Source organism: Canis aureus, chromosome 12, assembly GCF_053574225.1.
Source record: "Canis aureus isolate CA01 chromosome 12, VMU_Caureus_v.1.0, whole genome shotgun sequence".
In the NCBI taxonomy this organism is placed as follows: domain Eukaryota; kingdom Metazoa; phylum Chordata; class Mammalia; order Carnivora; family Canidae; genus Canis; species Canis aureus.
Window position 1 is genome coordinate 42,904,024 of NC_135622.1, and position 25,380 is coordinate 42,929,403.

At 38.7% G+C, this 25,380-nt stretch overlaps 1 protein-coding gene across 10 annotated transcripts in view; it reads right to left on the reverse strand.

Annotated features, from left to right (window-relative positions):
- BABAM2 (BRISC and BRCA1 A complex member 2) overlaps positions 1-25,380 on the reverse strand; it is a 450,135-nt gene that overhangs the window by 256,002 nt on the left and 168,753 nt on the right. For 9 of the 10 annotated variants that reach the window (XM_077915908.1, XM_077915912.1, XM_077915910.1 and 6 more), the window contains exon 6: positions 2,455-2,529. The exons of the other annotated variant lie outside the window; for it this stretch is intronic. In XM_077915908.1, coding sequence (XP_077772034.1) covers positions 2,455-2,529 — 75 coding nt within the window. The remainder of the gene's footprint in view (positions 1-2,454; positions 2,530-25,380) is intronic. 10 annotated transcript variants of the gene reach the window in all.

The following is a 25,380-nucleotide window of genomic DNA, read 5'->3' on the forward strand; positions in this document are numbered from 1 at the left end:
CCCTAATACAGAGGTGTTTTTTGGTTTTTTTTTTTGGTTTTTTTTTTACTGAGTTCTTATGTAAATGATTTATCTAACCTACTGACTTACCTCATCCAAAAATAAAATTTAGACACTGAAGTCAGTACTCATTTTCAGAATAAATTCACTCTATTCCACATAAGAACCATATATACCTAAAGCATAATATTAAGTAAAATCGCTGGCTATTTAATGGCTTTTTTCATTCTAACATCAAAAAATTCTATTAGTAGATAAAAGAGGTATGCTTGTAAGTGGATGATGGCTTCATCGTGGCATAATGAAATCTCACTCTAGCAAATCAGTATGCAGTCAAACTTCATGCTATTCCAATATTTAAAAGGTCTACTTCACCATTCATTTCTTTCGGATGGCAAGGTAAAAATACATTGATGCTGGTGAACAGTATCCTCATAAAGAATTTACTTGAGGACTGAGACTATTGGACAGCAGCCTGATAATCAGAGTAGGAGTATCGGAATGCTAATAATATGTAAATCAGCTCCTGATGCAAACTTAGTTTTAAGAATAGTATAGCCAAATGTTCTAAGGTTTTGATAAAACTTTAGGAACTTAGATCTTAAAACTTTCAACAGGTATTCTGGATGCCTTCTGGGATGCAGGTATTTTTTCCCGGATGTTTTGTGTTATATAAGAGTCGCTTTCTTTGCTTCCTTTTTTTTTTTTTTTTGTCCTTGTTGCTTTGCTCTCTTTGCATGGCCTAAAGGTCCAGAAAGATATCAATACTGCAATGTAGGCATTTCATCTGCAGTAGAAATGTCATTTCATCATACTTTGGGGGCGTGGGGAAAAACTTTCCCATTTTGCCAAATAGGTCTCACTTTTTTCCTGTCTGACCAGCAAAGAAAGTAAGAACATAATAATATAAAGTTAGAACTCTTAAAACAGAAAATATGGAAATTTTATTTTGAAGAGAAAAAAATTAGATTATATTCCAAGAAGCATTTTTTTCCTTTGATCCTCAGGAATATAAGAAGAGGCAATGTTAGGTTCAAATAAGCAAGATAACCATTTAAACTGATAAGGCCCAACAAATCAAAACAAAGATACTATAACTGTAAATTATGGATTAAAGTGATTATACAAATAATGTACTCTTATATACTACTGAATTTGACTTTAATAAGCTGAAATAGAGCTTTATCTGGAATATACGGAGGTCAATGAATCTGCCTTCTAAGAGTTACCAAGGAGACTGCTTGCTACTCTAATAGAGCATAGTAATTGCTTAAACCAAATTAATTATGCTTGGTAATCACAGATCTCATATGTATATTTTCCACAACAGGAGTGTGGAGAAACTAAGATAAATTGCTGACTTCCATTCTCATTTGGACTTCATAATCATTTGGATATGGAGTGGAAAACTAGTCAACTAGAAACTTAAAATGAAAGTTTAATGAGGCACAAAAATCCTATGTTTTACTTAGGGGAAAAGAAAACAATTTCCCCACCTTGAGTGGAATGTTTAAAAAAAAGTGTTCCCTAATCTTTTTTTATAGTCTATATTCCACGAGACCATGCTTCCAATCATTATCAAGATTAATATCTAATATTAAGCGTGACTACCACAATACATAGGAAATATATTGGAATATATAGGAAAACTTGTACAAGGTTTCTATCTTTTCTCTAGGTTGTAATAAATACCATTAACTCTCTGAACAACATCAAATTAGGAAGGCAGACATTTTTCTTACATTACACTAAAGCCATATAACTCCAGGTTAGAAATATGGGGTTGAGGGCAGCTAACCATATCTTAAATCAGAACCGAAATCCTCATTTCTGATGAACCCAGGTCTTGTGTTAAGACTTTCTGTTCAGAACCTGCTCCCTGGTCCATGTGGTTTCCATCACACTAACCATAGCCCAGTCACTTGACTCTACTTCTCCTGTGCAAAGCACCTGCAGACTCTGCCCTAAAGTGGCTACTCTCCCAGCCATACCTTGCTTGAATCACATTTTAAAGAATCCCATATATACCGGTCTAAATCAATTCTGGACAGACCAGCTATGAAGGTGCCTGAGATGAACTGCTGACGTAAATAAGGAAAATGAGATGCGTTTTGGCACAACAGAGTTAATATGCAATCCTACCTAAAGACAGAATGCCTATTAGATAATTTCCATGAGAGTCTTTCCTCCCAGTAAGATTACTAACAGTGACTTTCCCCAAAATTTAATTTACTTATACAAATTTTACCTTATAAGGAAAATTCACTTTGAAATTACTTTTAGGACTACTATTTTAGTTTTTACATAACAAATTCAGTGAATCTTCATATAATAAATACCTTTAATAAATGCATTATCTGAAAATGCTGACAAGCCAATCATACAAATATTCAGAGTTAAATAATTACTTTAAAAGCTCCTTTACATTATCATACTGAGATCACATATTTTTACCTTGAGGAGGTATGTGGGAATATTGCTGAAATCCACAGGCAACTTCAAAAGGAAACGTGCTGAAAATTCACCCGTCTGTAGGACAAAAGGTGTAATAAGATTAAAATAAGAAATTGATTGTGAAGTGACAATTATAGCCAAGGCCACAAGTTCAACCTGTTCAAACTGGAGGTATTTTCAATTTGGGGTTCCTAACATTAAGCAAGAAAAGAAGATTGGAAAAGCAGGGGAAGATCAAAAAGAATTATTAAATTATTAGCTACTAAAAGCATAATTAGAATTTTTTAAATCTGCATTTTTAACATGCAATAAAATTATAATGTCTCATTACCTTTTTGGTTTTTTTAAGTGTAGAAAGAATACATGAATGTATGATTTTTTTTTTAATTCAAGCAAATAGACAGACCTCTCCCTTTGATTCATTTCTTTTTACTAAAGCAGTCAGACAATTAAGATTTATAACCCACAGGCGCTGACATATATCACTATCCCTTATAGTGTGTCTGGAAGTACATACAAAGGTCAAACATCTACCCATATAAAGCAGTCTATCAGTAGGTACCCCAAATAAGATTCTAATCTCCTGGAAAAATCTATTAACATCATTACCATCAACTAATCTTTTTCAGCAATTCTATGAACTAGTCTCCATATATAAAGATATACAGAGGTTTAGAGATTTAAAACATTTTTTTAAATTTTTATTTATTTATGATAGTCACAGAGAGAGAGAGAGAGAGAGAAAGAGGCAGAGACATAGGCAGAGGGAGAAGCAGGCTCCATGCACCTGGAGCCCGACGTGGGATTCGATCCCGGGTCTCCAGGATCGTGCCCTGGGCCAAAGGCAGGAGCTAAACCACTGCGCCACCCAGGGATCCCCTTAAAACATTTAAATGATGACTTCTACTTAAAAAAAAAAAAAAAAGAACTCATATAGAAGAAGAGTTTTCCTCTCAATTTATGATGATGTGAAATCATAAAGTTTTTTTTTTTTTAATGATGGAAATGGCTAAGGTATCACATTAAAAAAAAAAAAAAAGCTTTGTCATACTGTGGAGAAGGGGGCTTCCAGTTGGGCTATCAGACACCTAGGGGTTTCTGGGAACCTCTGCAAAGGCCACAGAGAAAGGTGATGAACTGATGCGATCCCAGGTCTTCCAACCTCTTTCACTGGAATCCTGCAGGTCAGCTTCGGATTTTAACATACTGGGTTTTGCTATGACATGTTTGAAAAAAGAACTTTGGGGATGATCCAGAACTGCTCTGAAGAGCGGATCTCTATCCTTTTTATATTTTGTGAATACTAAAGAGCTCCCAATATCTCTACTTCCTTTCCCTCTTAAAAAAAAAAACAAGCACCTCAAACTCCTAAAACACATGCTTAAACACATCAAGCATTTACAAATGCTTAGATCGGCAGATGAAGGCACACAAGCATACCTACACACCTCTTATGGAAGATTCCATATTAATCACCACGCCTCTCTTACAAATACCCTAGCAAATGGCTGTCATTTTTAAACTGTGACTTAAAACCTTGAAAATGCCGAGAGAAATATAAACCTTGAGCTCAAAAGATAAAAGTGGTAACTACCATCTGCGTGGTGGTTCATTGTTTTACTGCTTACAACATCTTTTTTTTTAATATATATATACATATTTAAAAGATTTATTTATTCAGAGAGAGAGAGAGGCAGAGACACAGGCAGAGGGAGGCTGATGCGGGACTCGATCCCGGGTCCCCAGGATCACACCCCGGGCTGCAGGCAGCGCTAAACCGCTGCGCCACCAGGGCTGCCCTGCTTACAACATCTTTTAACTTACATGGAACTCTAAGGACAGAGCACTTTCTCACTGCCCCAAGCCTAACCCCATGACACAAAAAGCAGAAAAGAGAGAACTGAATGGACAGACTCAAAATTGAGGCAGGCCAGATAGACCCACAGAAGCCACTATGCCACCAGAAAAGCCAGTGGTGAGAAATAGGAGGCATTCTGGGAGCTAAGCAGCTATACTCAGTATGGCACGCCGATACGTGTGGGCTACTTGAAAGAATAGTTAAGAGCTACCTAAGGATCTACAATTCATCAGGGTGGGTGGGAGGAAAAAGCTTGTGAAAGAACCTAATACAATTATTGCATTCTATTACAGTCCAAGATTACTAGAAAGGTATTGATTTTGGTGTTTTGTTAATCTCCTAGAGGACTCCACCACAACACCCCCTCTTAGGTATGATTCTTTCCTTATACACTGAAAAAGGTGAGTGTAGGGACAACGTAAAGCACTAAGAATTAAAAGGGAGTTTTTAAGAGGGACATATAGCCCAGTGGGAATTTGGGGTGTGTGGGAAGAATAGAAAAGTCTTCCTTGAGGGCAGCCCTGGTGGCTCAGTGGTTTAGCGCCGTCTTCAGCCCGGGGTGTGATCCTGGGGACCCGGGATTGAGTCCCATGTCGGGCTCCCGGTATGGAGCCTGCTTCTCCCTCTGCCTGTGTCTCTGCCTCTCTCTCTCTCTCTCTCTCTCTCTCTCTCTCTCTGTGTGTGTGTGTGTGTGTGTGTGTGTGTGTGTCTCTGTGTCTCTCTGAATAAGTAAATAAAATCTTAAAAAAATAAAGAAAGAAAGGTCTTCCTTGAGTGCTGGTACAGTGCTACAAAGAAAGGACACTCATCCAAGAAAATAAATTCCCAACTACTGTCCCATCTTTTCTCTTGTATAATCATTTTTCCCTCTTTACCCATCAGCATGCCAACAGCATTTAAAAAGTCTTTACCAAAAATAATAATAATAAAAAATAAAAAGTCTTTCATAACTTCATATCTTTCTTCAGGTCCCATCTCATTTCTCTGTTCTACTTTACAATCTCCTGTAAAGCACTGCTCTGTATTTCTTCTTTTACTATTCTCTCTGGAAACTCTTCCTGTCACCCTTTCCCCCTGAACCAGACAACCCCAACAACTCATCAAGGTCACCAAGGACCTCCCCACTGCCAAATCCAACTGGCATTTCTCAGTGCTCATTTTTTATTACTTGTTCTCTCAGCAGAATTTTGACACAGCTGATTATTATTCCTTTCCTGGAACATTTTTCCCTGGTTTCCAGGATCCCTCTCTTGGTTCTACTTTACATCACCAGCCCTCCCTACAGTCTCCCAAGCCTCTGAACACTGGAGTGTCCCACCATGGCTCAGCCTCAAGATCTCCCTCCTTCCTATACCCTTCCCAGGTGGCTTCATCTAGGCCCAAGACTTTTGATACCATTTATACGCGGATGATTCCCAAATGTTCTCTCTCCTCCCAGACCTTTCCCTAACTTGTTTCATTTATCCAACTATCATGAATGAAACCAAACTCCTGATTTCTTTCCTTTACTATCTGGTCTTCATGTTAGTAAATGGCAATTCCATTCTTTCAATCCCTCAGGCAAAAAACCTCAGAAGCATCCTTGACTCCTCTCTTTCTCGCTCATCCTCAGTTCAAAGTAGCAACAAATCTGGTCGATTCTACCTTCAAATTAGATCCTTAGTCTATCTCTCACCACAGTACAACCACCTGATCTTAGCCATGGCTATCTCTAGCCTGGATCACTGCAACCACCCCCGACAGCTTCAGCCACTGTTCATCTGGAAGTTTGCTCCTGTCTCCATAAGGCACAGCAACCCTTCTGACACATTAGTCAGATTATGATCCTCCTTTGCTCCTTTATAGAATAATACGACAAGGTAACAATTGAGCAGAGATGTGAAGGAGGTGAGGAAGAAAATCATGTAGAATGTAGAGGAAAAACATCCCAGGCAAAGAAAACAGAAAGCATTAAAGAGCTGATGCAGGAGCAGGCCTAGATAGACCAAGGACGTCAGTGTTACTGGAGCAAACAAGCACTAATACTGATCAGAGGTCACCCAGAAACTCTCTTTTCCTAACCCCTATGGGATGTACAACAATCACTCATAACGTTAGTAAATACCAAAATGTCTACTACATCTATATGGAACTTTGTTAAGTCAATCCTGGGGATATTGAGAGAGGTTTTTCAAAAGTGCCAAGGAATTACAAGGGGTGGCAGAAGGGAGTTAGTTGGACAGACAATAATGAATCAAACTCAATTCATCTTCATTTTCAATTTGGAGAAGCAAACTATTTACAATCAATAAATAGCCATTTCTACCTACTGGTATACCATGGCAATCTGTCAGTTAAAATGGCACTCTCAAAACTTTCACATTGTTAGACTCAATGGTTCTTCTATATATTTTTTGAAAACAATAAAAAGGGGTAAAATATAGGATTTAAAAATTAAAAGAAGTCTTGTACATATAAGGTAATGGGAAATATAATTACGTACTTAGCACTTGGACTCATGTGAACTGCTAGTTATTTTAGTTCAAGTACTACATTTTAGCTCTTTTGCCCTATTTCAGTTTGTACAATATATTTTTATTCTACCTGCTATTTTAGACCAACATTCCTTTAAAAATGCTTTGACAATCCCTTCTTTATCCCCTCTCAAAATGTTGATCCTAGAACGAATATAAATTTATGTTTATTGGTAAAAGACTGATTTACACAACTAAACTCATAGTAAAAGGCAAGTTGATCCAAGGACTAACAGGATTTTCTGTTTATCAGCAATGGGCTAATTTACACAACTAAATTTCATAATACGAGAACCTTCAGACCGTGAAAGGAATTTGGTGCTCTTGGAAACCATAGAAAGTGCTTTTTGATCTCCAACTTTCCAGCGGACTATACATTCTTTATTTTGCCATTGAGAGAATAAAGAAAACTTAGCATCTGTTTCTAACAGTGTTGGAACCATTGGATACTACAACTCAAGAATTCAGTTTTCAGTTCTGCCACGGATTTTCCCTGTGACCTGGAAGTAATCTCCTTCTGTGTAACTAAGGAAATGCTGACTTATAGCATGTCTTAATATAAAACTTAAGCTATAAATTATATAAGGAGCAAAATATAAGTGAAAAATCCATTCTGAGTTCTACCTCAGATGACTTTTTCTGTGTTTTTATATTCAAAGTTCCAATGGCTATTCAAGCAATTTACGGCCACTCTATTGTAACATCAAAAATTGCTTCCATTTCAATCTTTCCTGTAAGCTGAAAATGAGACATTTAGATGCAGCCAAGTGAACAGAATAATTTGATTTTTTTGTCAGTCCTTGGTCAAATCTTCTCTTGGATAGATGTGGAAAATTATCTGACCTATGACTGTTAAAATGTCAGCCATTCTGCCAACTGCTTTAATGGCAATTTCCCCAGCTTAGCAATAAATATGTGCATCCTTCCTTTTTTTTCAAGTTATAGTACATTGGCAAGTTCCTTAAACTAACAAGACTCTGAGTTTTGGCAATTTATTAGGTCTAAGCTTTTCTTCTGGTAATAGCATCTGTGTCATGTGACAGGTAGTGACAGGTAGACATCTTGTGGGGAATGGGCTCCAAACCCAGAATGCTCTGTAAAGGGAAATTTCCCTTTCTTTCTTAGAGGCTGTTCCCTTGTCAACAAACAAGCTGTCATACAAAACTGACTGCTTCTACCACTTAGATAGCCAAAAGTGAAGAAACACTCAAGAATGACTACAGCTTTCACAGGGTGACAGTCGGGTAAGCGTGATTCTTCAAATGGACTCTAACAACCAATAGCCCAAGTCTGTAGCCCATCTATAGCCTGTTCCTTGGCAAATACATAATTTCCCATTATATGTGAAAAGGAAAGCCAAAGTCAGTCTAACTAGGATTTCATAATATCTCACACTTTACAAATTGTTTTCTAAAGTATATTATTTAATTATCCCAAAACCCTTTTCAAAAGATATAAATTCCCTTATACCTATTTCAGAAATGAGAAAACTTGGTCTTAGAACAGTCAAGAAATTTGCCCACAGCCACTCAAAGAGTAATAAAGAGTCAGAGGCCAACCTCAAGACTCAAGATCCATTCATCCCATTCATTACTATGGATTAAGAACCTAAAAAGTGTCAGGCCCTAGATAAGGCATTCCAAATATAATGAGTAAAAGAGGCCCCTGCCCTCTTAGGGCTTATCATCTAGCAGGTGAGTCAGACATTAATCAAAACAATGCTGCTATAAATTACAACCTGTAAAAAATCTATCCAAGAAAGAGCAAAGTGCTCTGATATTTCAGGAAGACCAGACCTGTCTAGGCTTTGGGGTTCATTACATTGAGGGAACTCTTAGAAAGCCAAGTCATAAGACCATATGGAAAAATAAACAATTAATACCGTCAGGAAAACTTCAAAGAAGCAAAGCAATGAGAGGGGCTAGTTATAGCAGAGACTAAAGACACAGTAATTACAGGAGGGTGATACTGATGTTAACAAACAGAAAAGTTAAGTCCGGAAATAAGGCCAAATACATTTAGTGTATGACTGATGATGTGAGACAACTGAACTGCCACCTAGGAATAAAGTTAGATCCATATTTCACATCATATATGAGGATAAAGTCCAAGTAGATTAAGAATTTCAGTGTACAAAACTAAAAGCATAAGAAAGAAAACACTAAGGAATGCCTTTCAAATAGGACTTTAAATTCTGAAGCCAAAAAGGAAAAGATAGGTAAATTTGGTAGCCTGAATATAAAAATTTTGTGGATGGCAAAAAACCACCATCAGCAAAGTCAATAACAACTGACAGAGGAAAATATATTTGCAACTCTATCATCCAAGCTAATGACCTTAATGAAAAAAAGATGAAAAATCCAAGACAAAAACAGGCAACGAATATATAGAAAATACAAAAAACTCTTAAACGTGAAAAAGTACTTAACCTCATTCATAACAAAATGAATACAAATTAAAACTAAACTGAGTATCATTTTTCACCAGAGTGGCAGAAATCAGCACTTTAAAGATAACACTGCACTGTGTTCTCACCTCCACTGTTTTTGATGACAAATCAGTGTTGACTCAAATAACTGCTCACCTACAAAAAGTCATTTTCCTGTGATCACCTAAGATTTTCTCTTTATGTTGGTTTTCAGTATTCTGACTTGCATTTTTCTTGGTTAGGATTTGTTGAGATTCTTGAATCTGTAAATTTATGTCTTTCACTATATTTGGAAATATCTAGCATTATTTTATCAAATATTTCCCTCCTTCCTCTTTTTCTCCTTCCTCTCACTCCAGTACTCCATTTCCATGTATATTCGATGTTTTGATTTTGTTCGGTAAACTCCGCCTTCTCCTCTTCCAAGTATCAACTCCTATCCAGTATCTAACTGATTTCAATCACTATCCAGCATCTTCAGGCACATGTCTTTATGTTCTGTCCAGAACTTACAGTTGTTGTTTGTGAAAGTGTTGGTCCAGGAGCTACCGAGCCATTATGCAAAGTGGAACTTGAGAGAAATCTACAAATATGTTAATTCATTGTTGACAATATTGTGGAGGAATAATTGCTTTCATATATCACTGCTGGGTTAAGAAATGAGTATTAACTTTATGGAGGGCATTTCAGAGATAAAATTATAAACACACAATTTCTTTGATCTTGCAATTCTTCTTCTAGCTATTTATCTTACTTGATAATAAGATATACTTGAACACATGCAAAATGACAGGCCAGAATGTCAGGTAAAAGAATAAAGGAGCTTTCTATATTTGGGGAAAAAAAGTCCCTGAGCTATGATTAGGTCAAAAGCAAGATGCCGAACATAGTGTATAATATATATTACTATTTGTATTAAAATACTATTTGTATTAAAATATATATATAAATATATATATATATATTTGTATTTCCTTATTTGTGCATACAGAAACTCTGAAAAGCTATATTAGAAAAAAGCTATACCAGTGCTTACCTGGAGTAGAGGAAAAAAAAGAAGGTGGCCCTGATTTGGGTGGACACAGGACAATGACAGGAGACTTTTCACTACATGTATTTTCAAAGATTTTGATTTTTCAAGAATATGAATTTATTCCCCATTCAAAAATTTTTAAAAAGTAATTTGCAGGGGCACCTGGGTAGCTCAGTTGGTTGAGAGTCCAACTCTTGATTTCAGCATAGGTCGTGGTCTCAGGGTCATAAGGGTTGAGCCCCAGGTCAGGTTCTGTGTTGAGCACAGGGTCAGCTTGAGATTCTCCCTCTCCTTCTGCCCCTCCCCCTGTTCACACACTCTCTCTCTCTCAAATAAAGAAATAAAATCTTTTTTAAAAAGGAATTTGCAATTAAAAGTATACATAATGAGATGCTCATAATTCATGCATTCATTCATTCATTAATTCAACAAACATTTACTTGTGCCAAGTGCCAGGTTGGTGGCAGATGGGGTGATGGAAATCTCAAGACAAACAAAATATAGAGCCTCTGTACTCATGGAACTTAAAGTCCACTCTGAGAAGATGAACAAAATACTATAATGTGATGCTCTGACAGAGATATTCACCAGATGCTCTGGAAGTAATTCAGTTAGGACTCTGCATCTTAGGTGATGGAATTCCATTTCAAACTTTCTTAAAAGGATATGAGGCATCTCACAGAACCTAAGACTAAAAATGCAGGCCAGCCTCAGTTCAAGAGATGTTAATACCCTCAGCAGTTTCTCCTAGCTTATCTCTGCTCGCTTTGTGCTTTATCTTACTTTCTCTCTGCCTACCACTTTCTGATTCTCTTGGCTAGATAATATGAGAAAAAACTGATGTGTGACACACCAGTTACTCATAAGGAAACCAACTTCACTTTCTCAGTGCTAACTCCGAACAGCCAGGCAAGAATTCTGTTTGGCTTCCGTGCCTTCTGAACTAATCAACAATACCTCCACGTTTCTTTATAGTAAAAGAGTTAGTGGTACCATAAATTCACTGAAAATAACTGAAGAGCTAGGAAACATTTTTAGGAGTGAGGGGGTTAAGTTATGTGTACACTCTCCCAAAGCCATAAAATACTCTGAGGGGTTTCCTGATAGAACGCTTCAAAGACAGGATTCTTCGCCTTTTTCCTCTTACTACATGGAAAGAAAGCATTAAAAACTCAGGGCAGCAGGTCCTTTGAAGACCCTTGTAGGTCCTTGTGTTAAGACTGCTCCCTACATCCAAATGGTCATCTAGGAAATGGGGCAGGGCACCCAAGGTTTCAGAACAAACATGTGGCCTCACGAACAAAAGCGAGGGATATGATTCCAGTCCTTCCTCAGATGCTGCTCTGTAACATGCAGGCAAAGGATTTCCTTTGTGTCTCTCATCTGCTTTCATAAAACTGGATCTTTTCCATGTGATGCACCCTACTGCTAAAAGAAATGTGAATTCCCTAATGGTATGTCTATTATTTAAAAAATAATAATAAAATTCCCTTATAATGTCAGTAACATTGAAAAAGCTATCATATTCACCTTTAATGTCTTTAATTTAGGTACTTACACACACATACTACTTCTTGGGAATGAAGTCACAACCTGAGATATAAACTACTTAGAGCAAGATCCTAAGTACTCCTACTGACATACAGGTCAAAATTCAATATAACAAATCCATTACAAAAATAATAAAAATGTGAGCCCCTGTCATGGGTTCATTTATTTTAAATCATGTTCAACTCATAATAGTTCCATGTGGTTAACAACAAAAACAAACAAATCTGTCAGTTCCTAGAAGTATGTATAACACAGCTGACTACCACGCTACACCCTTTTCGCACAAGTTTATCCCAGTCTACAAATCAAATCCCTTTAGGGTGTAACTCCCAAGTAGCGTAAATTAAGCAGGGATTAGGAGAGAAGCTCCTTGGATCCCCTGCTACATATGGCTAACAGGCATCACCAGAACACCTACTCCATCCTCATGGCCCAAGGCAAAAAGGCCACATGCTTCCAGACCCTCCAGATATTTTGATCCCTCTTAGCATTCTGGTCCTCCCCTCCCACCATCCTAGACCAGTTCTATACAAGAGAAAGACAATACAATGCAAAATGTAAGCTACACATGCATATGTAATTTAAGATTTTTAATATTTTCTAATAGCCACATTTAAAACCGTAAGTAAAAACAATTTTAATACTATATCCCAATATATCCAAAATATTCTCATTTTCACATATAATCAATATAAAAATTGTTAACGAGATCATTTTTGTATGAATTCTTTGAATTCTGGTATGTATTTTACATTTGCACACATCTCAATTCAGAGTAACACTGCGTGTGCTCAACAGCCATATAAATGTGGCTGGCAGCTCTTGTATTGGACCACACAGTTCTAGACATTCTTCCATTAATACTAATCCCCACATTAAGTTAGATACTCTCTGTCACAAAGACCCGAAGATCTACTTGAGCTACCAAGTACCATGAACTTGGAACTTTCCTAACAGGAACGCTGATACTCGTCATCTGGGTAGTGGGGAGGGATCACGGGACCCCACTGCCTCTTCCAGATAATATGGCATTCATTCTTCCTCTGAAAACTGTTGAAACCTATGGTCTTTACTTTCTTTTCTCCACCTGCACTCCTGATATCCTGCAATCTGCTCTCCTCTGCCCAGGACTCCATCAGAACTGCTCCTGGAAAGATAAGTACCACTCTCTCTCTCTCTTAAAAAGTAACTTTCCCTTTTCACCTTGCTTTCCATTCCTTATCTGCATCTTAGCAACATCAACCTCTACTAGTCCACATATGGTACTTTATGATTAACAGAATTCTCAGAGATAACAGAGGAACAATCACTAACCTAGAATTTATTGAGCCCCTACTATCATAGGGGCTCAATAATTGAGCCCCTATATCATATCAATTATTGAGCCCTCAACTATTTACAAGAGGATGCTAATGATAATAATACCATGTATTACATAACCCCATGTTTGCTTAATTCTGTTTGCTTCCCACATACAGGTTCTAATTTATCTTTGTCTCAAAGTTGGGTGACAAGGGAGTTAGCTCCAGGAAAGTGACGTGGGGAAAACCTATAGTCACATGTACATAAAACTAATGATAGAATTAGAATCTGAAGCTTCCACTTTTCAGATCACTCTCTCTCCAACACATTTCTTCTGTATTGGCCTCCGCTCTGAAGGACCTTACACACTCTGACACCTACTGTTACAAAAGTAATCAAACAAGGAGCCCACAAGACTGAGGTAGCTCTAATGCTGTGGTAGCTGACTTAAGCAAACTGAAATCTAAGCCAGTCATTTCCTATAAATGCCTCAAAATTAAGAACACTCAATCACAAACAGCCAACTGGGCTTTCCCAAATAGTGCAACCACTTAGGCTATCGCCAAGTTAAGTCCCCAGCTTTGCTTCTGTATCTTCTCTACAAAAAGAGAAACACCAAGCTTTTATCAGCAGAATGCTCTTAACCCCTCTGAATCGATGTTTGCTCAAATAAGCTCTTAAAAATTTTAATATGCCTCAGTTTATTTTTTTAACAAACTTCATATCCTTTCCCTTCAAATGTCACATCACAGCAGGTGATGACAGAAGTCTAGGTCATTAACTCAAATGAGGAGCTCCTCATGGAATGGCTCCTTTCTATTCTGTACAATATTCTTAAATGCTGCCAGAGCTTAATTTATAAGCCATAGATTCCTAGATTCTTACTGGGATTTGGGGTCAACTACAATAACAAAAAAAGATAATTGCTTCACATTCTCTATTATATATGTCATTATTAAGAAAATTCCCACAAAAGGAAAAAAATGTTGCCAAAACACTGTTTTATCTCACAGATCACCCACTGGTATTCTTTAATATGTAAAAAATGTGAAAATATGTGGTTGTGGAACATCTCAAAACATTCATTTCATAGCAGGAAAGAAAAATGTCTTTGATCAAAATATTAGGTATGATAAACTAACTCTGAGTTCTGGGAATTAAAAGCCAAAGGAAAAAAAAATCACAAATTTCTTTACTGTGCTTTGTTACAAGTAACAAACAATGGTTCTTTAGATATAACAGACCCATGCAGGAAATGCCAGCAAGGCAGTAGATATATATATGTAATATAAAATGACACCTTATACTTTACCCATTGAGAAAACTTATAATGTACCTTTAATTTGATATATCTTATCAAAACAGTATATATGATCTTCATAGCTGTTTATATTGTGGCATTCATCAAAATTAGAATTCTAATCTTAAAACTAACTCTGCTCAAACAGATAGCAGGAGGGAGATCTTTGTGGTGATGGAATAATTCTATATCTCCATTGCAGTGGTAGTGACAGGAAATGATGCATGTGGTAAAATGGTATACACATACATTGTGCCAAGGTCAACTTCTTAGTTTCCATACTGTACTATCATGTAAAATGCAACCACTGGAGGAAATTGGGTGAAGGGTACACAAGAACTGTGTACTATTTTTCAACCTCTTGTGAGTCTAGAGTTATTTCTACATAAATAAATAACTATACCTTAAAAAAGAACTCTGACCATGCAGGCACATAAGAGTTGTTCATTCTAAACATATAACCTTGCATTCCAAAGTATCACCTGTTTTCTCCAGATTTAAAAAAAACAACAGTGCTTACTAAAAATCATAAAACCACCATAGGCAAAGAACACAATGTTCAAAACTAACATCTACTCATTCAAGGAGATGGGCAAAGCAAGAAGAGAAATGACTTCATAAAAGACAAAAGCAGAGAATAAAGGGTTTTTTGGTTTGCATAAAAATGTTTACTTTCAAGTGTGCACTTGCTAAAACCTTCTAGATGAAGTTTGAAGCAGGAGGAAGAAGAGTGTCTGTCTTGGAGGTGGTATGGAGGGAACAGTGAATTTCAAATTAGCAGGCTTGTCAGAAGGCTGACAGATCAGAACCCTCTTCCTCTTTTCCATGGCTATTAAAATTTTCCTTTTGCCAGCTGGCAGTAAAATGGAAGTGGCATCTTGGGTTTTTAAGAGCCTCACTTTTAGAGCAGAAATGGAAAGTTAAGAATGTTAATATATGCAGCAGACGGAAATATTCAGTGATGACAAAGGTAAAGACAAGCAGTCCTCATCCTCTCAAAAGAATACAGGACTTTATAATACAAAGGTATTGAATAATTGTGCATAGTCTTAGATTCATTACAGAGAGTATTTATCAAATCGACTAGTCGTATCAGGAGAACCAAAATAAATGGATTTACACTTAGGCAGGTAAGATGTATTGATCTCATGGTGTTTTATTTAGAGAGCATACTAATGTTTTCATTAATAAACATCAATTTATTTCATATAAAAAGTCTTCATGCTTCAATATTCCAATAAGAGATAACAGATGTGGAGCTCTGGGTGGCTCAGTTGGTTGAACATCCAACTCCTGATTTTGGCTAAGGTCATGATCTCAGGGTTGTGGGATTGCACCCTGCATCTGGCTCTACACTCAGCAGAGAGTCTGAGGATTCTTTCTCTCCTCCCTCTGCTCATCCTCCTCCCTTCTTTTTTTTTTTTTTTTTTTTTTTTAAAGATTTTATTTATTTATTCATGATAGTCACAGAGAGAGAGAGAGGCAGAGAGAGAAGCAGGCTCCATGCACCGGGAGCCCGATGTGGGATTCGATCCCGGGTCTCCAGGATCAGCCCCGGGCCAAAGGCAGGCGCCAAACCGCTGCGCCACCCAGGGATCCCTCATCCTCCTCCCTTCTTCCATGCATACACAAGCACTCTCTAAATCAATCAATCAATCTTTAAGAGAGAGAGAGAGAAATGTGATTTACTGATAAGTAAACCAGTCATACATGTGTGCTTATAATTCTTGTTCCCTATGGATGTCATGCTCATAAGTTATTCTCCAACCATTACCCACTGACCTCCACTACCCATCCTGCCATCTGTGTCCACTTGTCCTTACGGCGTTGGCCAGTTCCACTTCATCGGGGACAGCTTTCCATTGTCACTTCACTCCTCAGTGACCAGGTCTTCTAAATTCTTAAACGAGCTGTACTTCCACTTGAGACAACTGATCCGGCACTGCTATTTCATTTTTTACAAATTTATGTTGAGTCTTCTGAACTGGATTTTAACACCTTCAAGAACGAAAAGCGGAGACTTGTGTCCTGCCTTTCTTATCCGAAACTAGCAGAGTATACTTTCCGTGAATGCCCATCAGTCCTGCACTGATTTAGCCTTATCAAACTGCATCTATGGTTTCGCTGCAGCATTCCAGTACAGAAAAATATAAAAATCATTTTAAATGGATTTCTGTAGTCTTTCATAACAACTACCTTTACAAACTCCACATTATCAGAAAATTTTAAAAGCATGCTTTTCAATGTCCTAATAAAACAGTGATCAACAACAAAAAAACAGGGTCAAGGAAAAGCACTGTGATATTCCACAAGACACCTGATGGCTAATAAGAGTTATATCCAATCTTTTAGGTGTAGCTCTTCCATAGAGTCAACCAACCAAGAAAGGAACATACAGTCAGTAGAATACTAAGGGAGAATAATAGAATGTTTTATTGAAAATGAGATAATCTGGGACACCTGGGTGAGACACTCAGCGGTTGAGTGTCTGCCTTTGGCTCAGGGTGTGATCCCAGGGTCCTGGGATCAAGTCCCACATCAGGCTCCCCGCAAGGAGCCTGCTTCTCCCTCTGTCTATGTCTCTGCCTCTTTCTCTGTATCTCTCATAAATAAATAAAATCATTAAAAAGAGAGAGAGAGAGAGAGAGAGAGAATCTAAGTCAACAACATCCACCTTCCTTAAAAGGGCAAAATAAACTGCCATGACTGTTTCTTGATTACCCGACTGTTGTTTTGACTCCTGCATTCTTTTTTTCTTTCTTTTTTTATCTTTACTTTTTTATTTTATTATTTTTTAATAAATTTATTTTTTATTGGTGTTCAATTTACCAACATACAGAATAACACCCAGTGCTCATCCTGTCAAGTGCCCCCCTCAGTGCCCTTCACCCATTCACCCCACCCCCCACCCTCCTCCCCTTCCACCACCCCTAGTTCATTTCCCAGAGTTAGGAGTCTTTATGTTCTGTCTCCCTTTCTGATATTACCCACACATTTCTTCTCCCTTCTCTTATATTCCCTTTCACTATTATTTATATTCCCCAAATGAATGAGAACATAAAATGTTTGTCCTTCTCCGATTGACTTACTTCACTCAGCATAATACCCTCCAGTTCCGTCCACATTGAAGCAAATGGTGGGTATTTGTCGTTTCTAATGGCTGAGGAATATTCCATTGTATACATAAACCACATCTTCTTTATCCATTCATCTTTCGATGGGCACCGAGGTTCCTTCCACAGTTTGGCTATTGTGGACATTGCTGCTATAAACATCGGGGTGAGGTGTCCCGGCGTTTCACTGCATCTGTATCTTTGGGGTAAATCCTCAACAGTGCAATTGCTGGGTCGTAGGGCAGGTCTATTTTTAACTCTTTGAGGAACCTCCACACAGTTTTCCAGAGTGGCTGCACCAGTTCACATTCCCACCAACAGTGCAAGAGGGTTCCCTTTTCTCCGCATCCTCTCCAACATTTGGGGTTTCCTGCCTTGCTAATTTTCCCCATTCTCACTGGTGCAAGGTGGTATCTCATTGTGGTTTTGATTTGTATTTCCCTGATGGCAAGTGATGCAGAGCATTCTCTCATGTATATGTTGGCCATGTCTATGTCTTCCTCTGTGAGATTTCTGTTCATGTCTTTTGCCCATTTCATGACTGGATTGTTTGTTTCTTTGGTGTTGAGTTTAAGAAGTTCTTTATAAATCTTGGAAACTAGCCCTTTAACTGATACGTCATTTGCAAATATCTTCTCCCATTCTGTAGGTTGTCTTTCAGTTTTGTTGACTGTATCCTTTGCTGTGCAAAAAGCTTCTTATCTTGATGAAGTCCCAATAGTTCATTTTTGCTTTTGTTTCTTTTGCTTTCGTGGATGTATCTTGCAAGAAGTTACTGTGGCTGAGTTCAAAAAGGGTGATGCCTGTGTTCTCCTCTAGGATTTTGATGGAATCTTGTCTCACATTTAGATCTTTCATCCATTTTGAGTTTATCTTTGTGTATGGTGAAAGAGAGTGGTCTGGTTTCATTCTTCTGCATGTGGATGTCCAATTGTCCCAGCACCATTTATTGAAGAGACTGTCTTTCTTCCAATGGATAGTCTTTCCTCCTTTATCGAATATTAGTTGACCATAAAGTTCAGGGTCCACTTCTGGGATCTCTATTCTGTTCCATTGATCTATGTGTCTGTTTTTGTGCCAGTACCACACTGTCTTGATGACCACAGCTTTGTAGTACAACCTGAAATCTGGCATTGTGATGCCCCCAGATATGGTTTTCTTTTTTTAAATTCCCCTGGCTATTCGGGGTCTTTTCTGATTCCACACAAATCTTAAAATAATTTGTTCTAACTCTCTGAAGAAAGTCCATGGTATTTTGATAGGGATTGCATTAAACGTGTATATTGCCCTGGGTAACATTGACATTTTCACAATATTAATTATGCCACTCCATGAGCATGGAATATTTTTCCATCTCTTTGTGTCTTCCTTAATTTCTTTCAGATGTGTTCTATAGTTTTTAGGGTATAGATCCTTTACCTCTTTGGTTAGGTTTATTCCTAGGTTTAAGAATTGGGTGCAATTGTAAATGGGATTGACTCCTTAATTTCCTAGGTTTAAGAATTGGGTGCAATTGTAAATGGGATTGACTCCTTAATTTCTCTTTCTTCAGTCTCATTGTTAGTGTATAGAAATGCCACTGATTTCTGGGCATTGATTTTGTATCCTGCCATGCTACCAAATTGCTGTATGAGTTCTAGCAATCTTGGGGTGAAGGCTTTTGGGTTTTCTATGTAGAGTATCATGTCATCGGTGAAGAGGGAGAGTTTGACTTCTTCTTTGCCAATTTGAATGCCTTTAATGTCTTTTTGTTGTCTGATTGCTGAGGCTAAGACTTCCAGTACTATGTTGAATAGCAGTGGTGGAGTGGACATCCCTGTCTTGTTCCTGATCTTAGGGGAAAAGCTCCCAGTGCTTCCCCATTGAGAATGCTATTTGCTGTGGGCTTTTCGTAGATGGCTTTTAAGATGTCGAGGAATGTTCCCTCTATCCCTACACTCTGAAGAGTTTTGATCAGGAATGGATGCTGTATTTTGTCAAATGCTTTCTCTGCATCTAATGAGAGGATCATATGGTTCTTAGTTTTTCTCTTGCTGATACGATGAATCACATTGATTGTTTTATGAGTGTTGAACCAGCCTTGTGTCCCAGGGATAAATCCTACTTGGTCATGGTGAATAATTTCTTAATGTACTGTTGGATCCTATTGGCTAGTATCTTGTTGAGAATTTTTGCATCCATGTTCATCAGGGATATTGGTCTATAATTCTTTTTGGTGGGGTCTTTGTCTGGTTTTGGAATTAAGGTGATGCTGGTCTCATAAAACGAATTTGGAAGTACTCCATCTCTTTCTATCTTTCCAAACAGCTTTAGGAGAATAGGTATGGTTTCTTCTTTAAACGTTTGATAAAATTCCCCTGGGAAGCCATCTGGCCCTGGACTCTTGTGTCTTGGGAGGTTTTTGATGACTGCTTCAATTTCCTCCCTGGTTATTGGCCTGTTCAGGTTTTCTATTTCTTCCTGTTCCAGTTTTGGTAGTTTGTGGCTTTCCAGGAATGCGTCCATTTCTTCTAGATTGCCTAATTTATTGGCGTATAGCTGTTCATAATATGTTTTTAAAATCGTTTGTATTTCCTTGGTGTTGGTAGTGATCTCTCCTTTCTCATTCATGATTTTATTAATTTGAGTCTTCTCTCTCTTCTTTTTAATAAGGCTGGCTAATGGTTTATCTATCTTATTAATTCTTTCAAAGAACCAACTCCTGGTTTTGTTGATCTGTTCCACAGTTCTTCTGGTCTCGATTTCGTTGAGTTCTGCTCGAATCTTTATTAACTCTCGTCTTCTGCTGGGTGTAGGATCTATTAGCTGTTTTTTCTCTAGCTCCTTTATGTGTAAGGTTAGCTTCTGTATTTGAGTTCTTTCCAGTTTTTGAATGGATGCTTGTATTGCGATGTATTTCCCCCTTAGGACTGCTTTTGCTGCATCCCAAAGATTTTGAATGGTTGTATCTTCATTCTCATTAGTTTCCATGAATCTTTTTAATTCTTCCTTAATTTCCTGGTTGACCCTTTCATCTTTTAGCAGGATGGTCCTTAACCTCCACGTGTTTGAGGTCCTTCCAAGCTTCTTGTTGTGATTTAGTTCTAATTTCAAGGCATTATGGTCTGAGAATATGCAGGGGACGATCCCAATCTTTTGGTATCGCTTCAGACCCGATTTGTGACCCAGTATGTGGTCTATTCTGGAGAAAGTTCCATGTGCACTCGAGAAGAATGTGTATTCAGTTGAGTTTGGATGTAAAGTTCTGTAGATATCTGTGAAATCCATCTGGTCCAGTGTATCATTTAAACCTCTCGTTTCTTTAGAGATGTTGTGCTTAGAAGACCTATCGAGTATAGAAAGAGCTAGATTGAAGTCACCAAGTATAAGTGTATTATTATCTAAGTATTTCTTCACTTTGGTTATTAATTGATATATTTGGCAGTTCCCACATTCGGGGCATATATATTGAGGATTGTTAAGTCCTCTTGTTGGATAGATCCTTTAAGTATGATATAGTGTCCCTCTTCATCTCTTACTACAGTCTTCGGGGTAAATTTTAGTTTATCTGATATAAGGATGGCTACCGCTGGTTTCTTTTGAGGACCATTTGAATGGTAAATGGTTCTCCAACCTTTTATTTTCAGGCTGTAGGTGTTCTTCTGTCTAAAATGAGTCTCTTGTAGACAGCAAATAGATGGGTCCTGCTTTTTTATCCAGTCTGAAACTCTGCGCCTTTTGATGGGGTCATTAAGCCCATTCACGTTCAGAGTTACTATTGACAGATATGAGTTTAGTGTCATCATGATTATCTATTCAGTTCTTGTTTTTGTGGATTGTTCCACTGAACTTCTTCTTAAAGGGGAATTTTAAGAGTCTCCCTTAAAATTTCTTGCAGAGCTCATTTGGAGGTCACATATTCTTTCAGTTCCTGCCTGTCTTGGAAGCTCTTTATCTCTCCTTCCATTTTGAATGAGAGCCTTGCTGGATAAAGTATTCTTGGTTGCATGTTCTTCTCATTTAGGACCCTGAATATATCCTGCTAGCCCTTTCTGGCCTGCCAGGTCTCTGTGGAGAGGTCTGTTGTTATCCTAATACTCCTCCCCATAAAAGTCAGGGATTTCTTGTCTCTTGCTGCTTTAAGGATCTTCTCTTTATCTTTGGAATTTGCAAGCTTCACTATTAAATGTAGAGGTGTTGAATGGTTTTTATTGATTTTAGGGGGGGATCTATTTCCTGGATCTGAATGCCTGTTTCCCTTCCCAGATTAGGAAAGTTTTCAGCTAGGATTTGTTCAAATACATATTCTGGCCCTCTGTCCCTTTCGGCACCCTCGGGAACCCCAATTAAACGTAGGTTTTTCTTCCTCAGGCCGTCGTTTATTTCCCTTAATCTATCTTCATGGTCTTTTAATTATTTGTCTCTTTTTTCCTCAGTTTCCCTCTTTGCCATCAACTTGTCTTCTATGTCACTCACTCGTTCTTCCACCTCGTTAGCCCTCGTCGTTAGGACTTCTAGTTTGGATTGCATCTCATTCAATTGAGTTTTAATTTCTGCCTGATTGGATCTAAATTCTGCAGTCATGAAGTCTCTTGAGTCCTTTATGGTTTTTTCTAGAGCCACCAGTAGCTGTATAATAGTGCTTCTGGATTGGCTTTCTGACATTGAATTGTAATCCAGATTTTGTAACTCTGTGGGAGAGAAGACTGTTTCTGATTCTTTCTTTTGAGGTGAGGTTTTCCTTCTAGTCATTTTGCTCAGTGCAGAGTGGCCAAAAGCAAGTTGTATTGGGAAAAGGAGAAAAAGATAGGAGAGAAAGAAGGAAAGAAAAGAGAAAGAAAAAAAAAGGAAGAAAAGAAAGAAAAAGAGAAAGAAAAAGAAAGAAAGGAAAAATAAGGGGGGGAAGGAAACAAATCAAAAAGCAAAACAAAACAAAACAACAACAACAACAACAACAACAACAAAAAGAACCACGGGGGAGTATCTTCTGATTCTGTGTACTTTAAGTCCCTTGACTTCCCCTGGAACTTGTCCGTCTAGCTGGTCTTCTGGGGGAGGGGCCTGTTGTGCTGAATTTCAGGTGTTAGCAGTTGGGGGAGCTGCTGTGCCCCTGCCTGGTGCAGGGCTCAGTGGGGGTTGTTTACCCCGTGAGGCCCCAGGAGGAACAACCGCAGTGGCGGGGCCAGCTCTGGAGCCCTGGAGTCAGCTCCCACAGTAGCTCCAGAGCTCTCGGTCTGCAGGGCCTGGAGGCTCCGGGGCAGGGCCGCTCATCTGCTCAGCTCTGGGCAGGAGCGTCCTTGCTGTCCTGTGCCCTCCCGGCCTCTGCCTGTCCCTGGGGGAGGCCGGATCCTGGGCTGTGTCCCGGCGCCCTGTGCCCCCGGTCCTGCGCTGTCAGATTCGCGCTCCCGGCTGCCAGCCCCCTCCGCAGGGAGCCTCTTCCTCTGCCCAAGCCCTTCCGAGCTGCTCCCGGGCCGAGCTGCTCCCGGGCCGCGCAGCCCCCTCTCCGTGGAGCCGCCGCCCGAGCCCCTCCGAGCTGCTCCGGGTCCCGCCGTGCGCGCTGCAGCCCTTTAGGGAGCTCGGCGCACTCTCCCTGGGGCGCAGGTGTCTGTTACTGTCCCAGGGAGCCCGAGGGCATCCCCGCCCTCCTGGGGTCCTGCTCCAACTCCCTGCGAGCGCCTTTTCGCCCGGGAAGATTGGTGAAGCTCCTACTTCTCCGGGACGGGGCTCTCCGGTCCTGGGGACACTCGCCCCGGCCTCAGCCCGGCTCCTCGCGGGGCCCCTCCCCCCTTGGAGGCCTTTTGTTTCTTTATTTCTTTTTCCCCGTCTTCCTACCTGATAGAAGCGCGAACTCTTCTCACTCTAGCATTCCAGGTGTTCTCTCTAAATCTCAGGGTGAATTCGTAGATTTTCAGGATAATTTGAAGGTTATCTAGGTAATTTGGTGGAGACAGGTGATTTGGAGACCCTATTCTTCCGCCGTCTTGCCCCTCCTCCTACTTTTTTATTTTAAATTAGCCAACATATAGTACATACTTAGTTTCAGATGCAGTGTTCAGGAATTTATCAGTTACAGTTACATATAACACCCAATGCTCATTACATCACATGCCCTCCTTAATGCCCATCATCCAGTTACCTCCATTTTAACTTAAATGTTTGCAGATCATCCACTTAAAACCTGAGTGTAATTTCTTTTAAAAATCTCCAACACATTTTTACTTTCTACAGTCTTCTAGGATCTTTCTGCTGCTCCACAGTTTCACAAGATATCTCTGAGAGCATATCTGCCAATTTCTTAAGGACCTTGAAACAGTCTCCCCCAGAGTCTCCAAGTGGAACACAGCCTTGCTGACACCTTGATTTTAGCCCAAGGAGATCCATTTCAGACTTATGACATCCAGAACTATAACAATATTAAGTCTGTATAGTTTTATGCCACTAAGTTTGTGGTAATCTTTTATAGCAGCAAAAGGAAACTCATACAGTCTCAGAATCAAAAAATCTCGGCTCAAAATCAAGTTCCTTTCTTTCTGCCAGGGTCCTGTGTTTATTGTCCAGATTCTTGGTCTAGTTTTGGAATCTATTAGCAGATTGCTCTTTAATGCATTCCTGAACCAGTCTGCCAAGTTTGAATGTGTTTCATCCCTTAAGACACCTTTATATTCTGTCCCTTGACCAGTGACCAACCCGTACACCTCTTTATTTCTGCAATCTCCGCTCCCACTTCTACTAGGCCCTTGCTAGGCCCGCTCTGCTATAAGCTTAACCTCTACCTGTCCACCTTGCCTTGTTATGGGATTCTCAGTTACTTTCCCTGAACTCATACTCACAGCCCTAGTGTTTACAAATTATTCAACAGTAAATCAAAATAAACTGAGGTAAGTACAGCAGTAGGTTTTTTAAGTGAAGAATAAAGAATCAACATTAAGTACGAAGTTTTCAAAACACTATAAACTATCTAGATGCTTTAAATGAATTTGAACTTCAACTTCCAGATGGATTACAAATATTAGCTGAGCCAATAAATATAAGGTTGACCCTTGAACAACACAGGTTTGAACTGCACGGGTCCATTAATATGGAGATTTTTTTCAATAAATATAGTACAGGACCAAAATGTATTTTCTCTTTCTTAAAATTTTCTCAGTAACATTTTATTTTCTCTAATTTACTTTATTATAAGAAAACAGTATGTAATATATATAACATACAAAATATGTGTTAATCGAGTGCTTATGTTAGCAGTGAGGCTTCTGGTCAAACAACAGGCTATTAGTAGTTAAGTTCTGGGGAAGTCCAAAGCTATACATGGATTTTGACTGCATGGGTGGGGGCGGGGATGGTGTACCTAACCCTGTGTTGTTCAAGGGTCAACTGTAATTTTTAAATGTTTTAGATCAGAAATGGTGCCAAAAAATTGGATATACTTAAATTCAGCCTTAATATTCAAAGGATAAATTGGGTGGGAAGGAAAATCCTAAAAACTAAAGACCAATTAGTTTGACAGTGATTCCCATTTTCAAATGAGTCAATCAGCACTACAGACAACACAGGTTCACCAAGAAGTCATGCCAAATTAACCTAACATCTGTTTTTGAGAGGAGAATAAGATGACTATTTAATAAGAAAAATGCTAGGACGAGAGGATAAACTAAGTTCAGTAAAGTTTTCCTTACCAACCATGTGAACAGATTCAAGCTGCAAAATCATCAATAGTTTAAAACCAAACTCTGCACACTGTTGGTGGAAACTGAAAATGGTGCAGCCATTATAGAAAAGAGTAAAGAGGTTTTTCAAAAATTAAAAATAGCACTGGCAATATGATCCAGCAATCCCACTCTTAGGGATA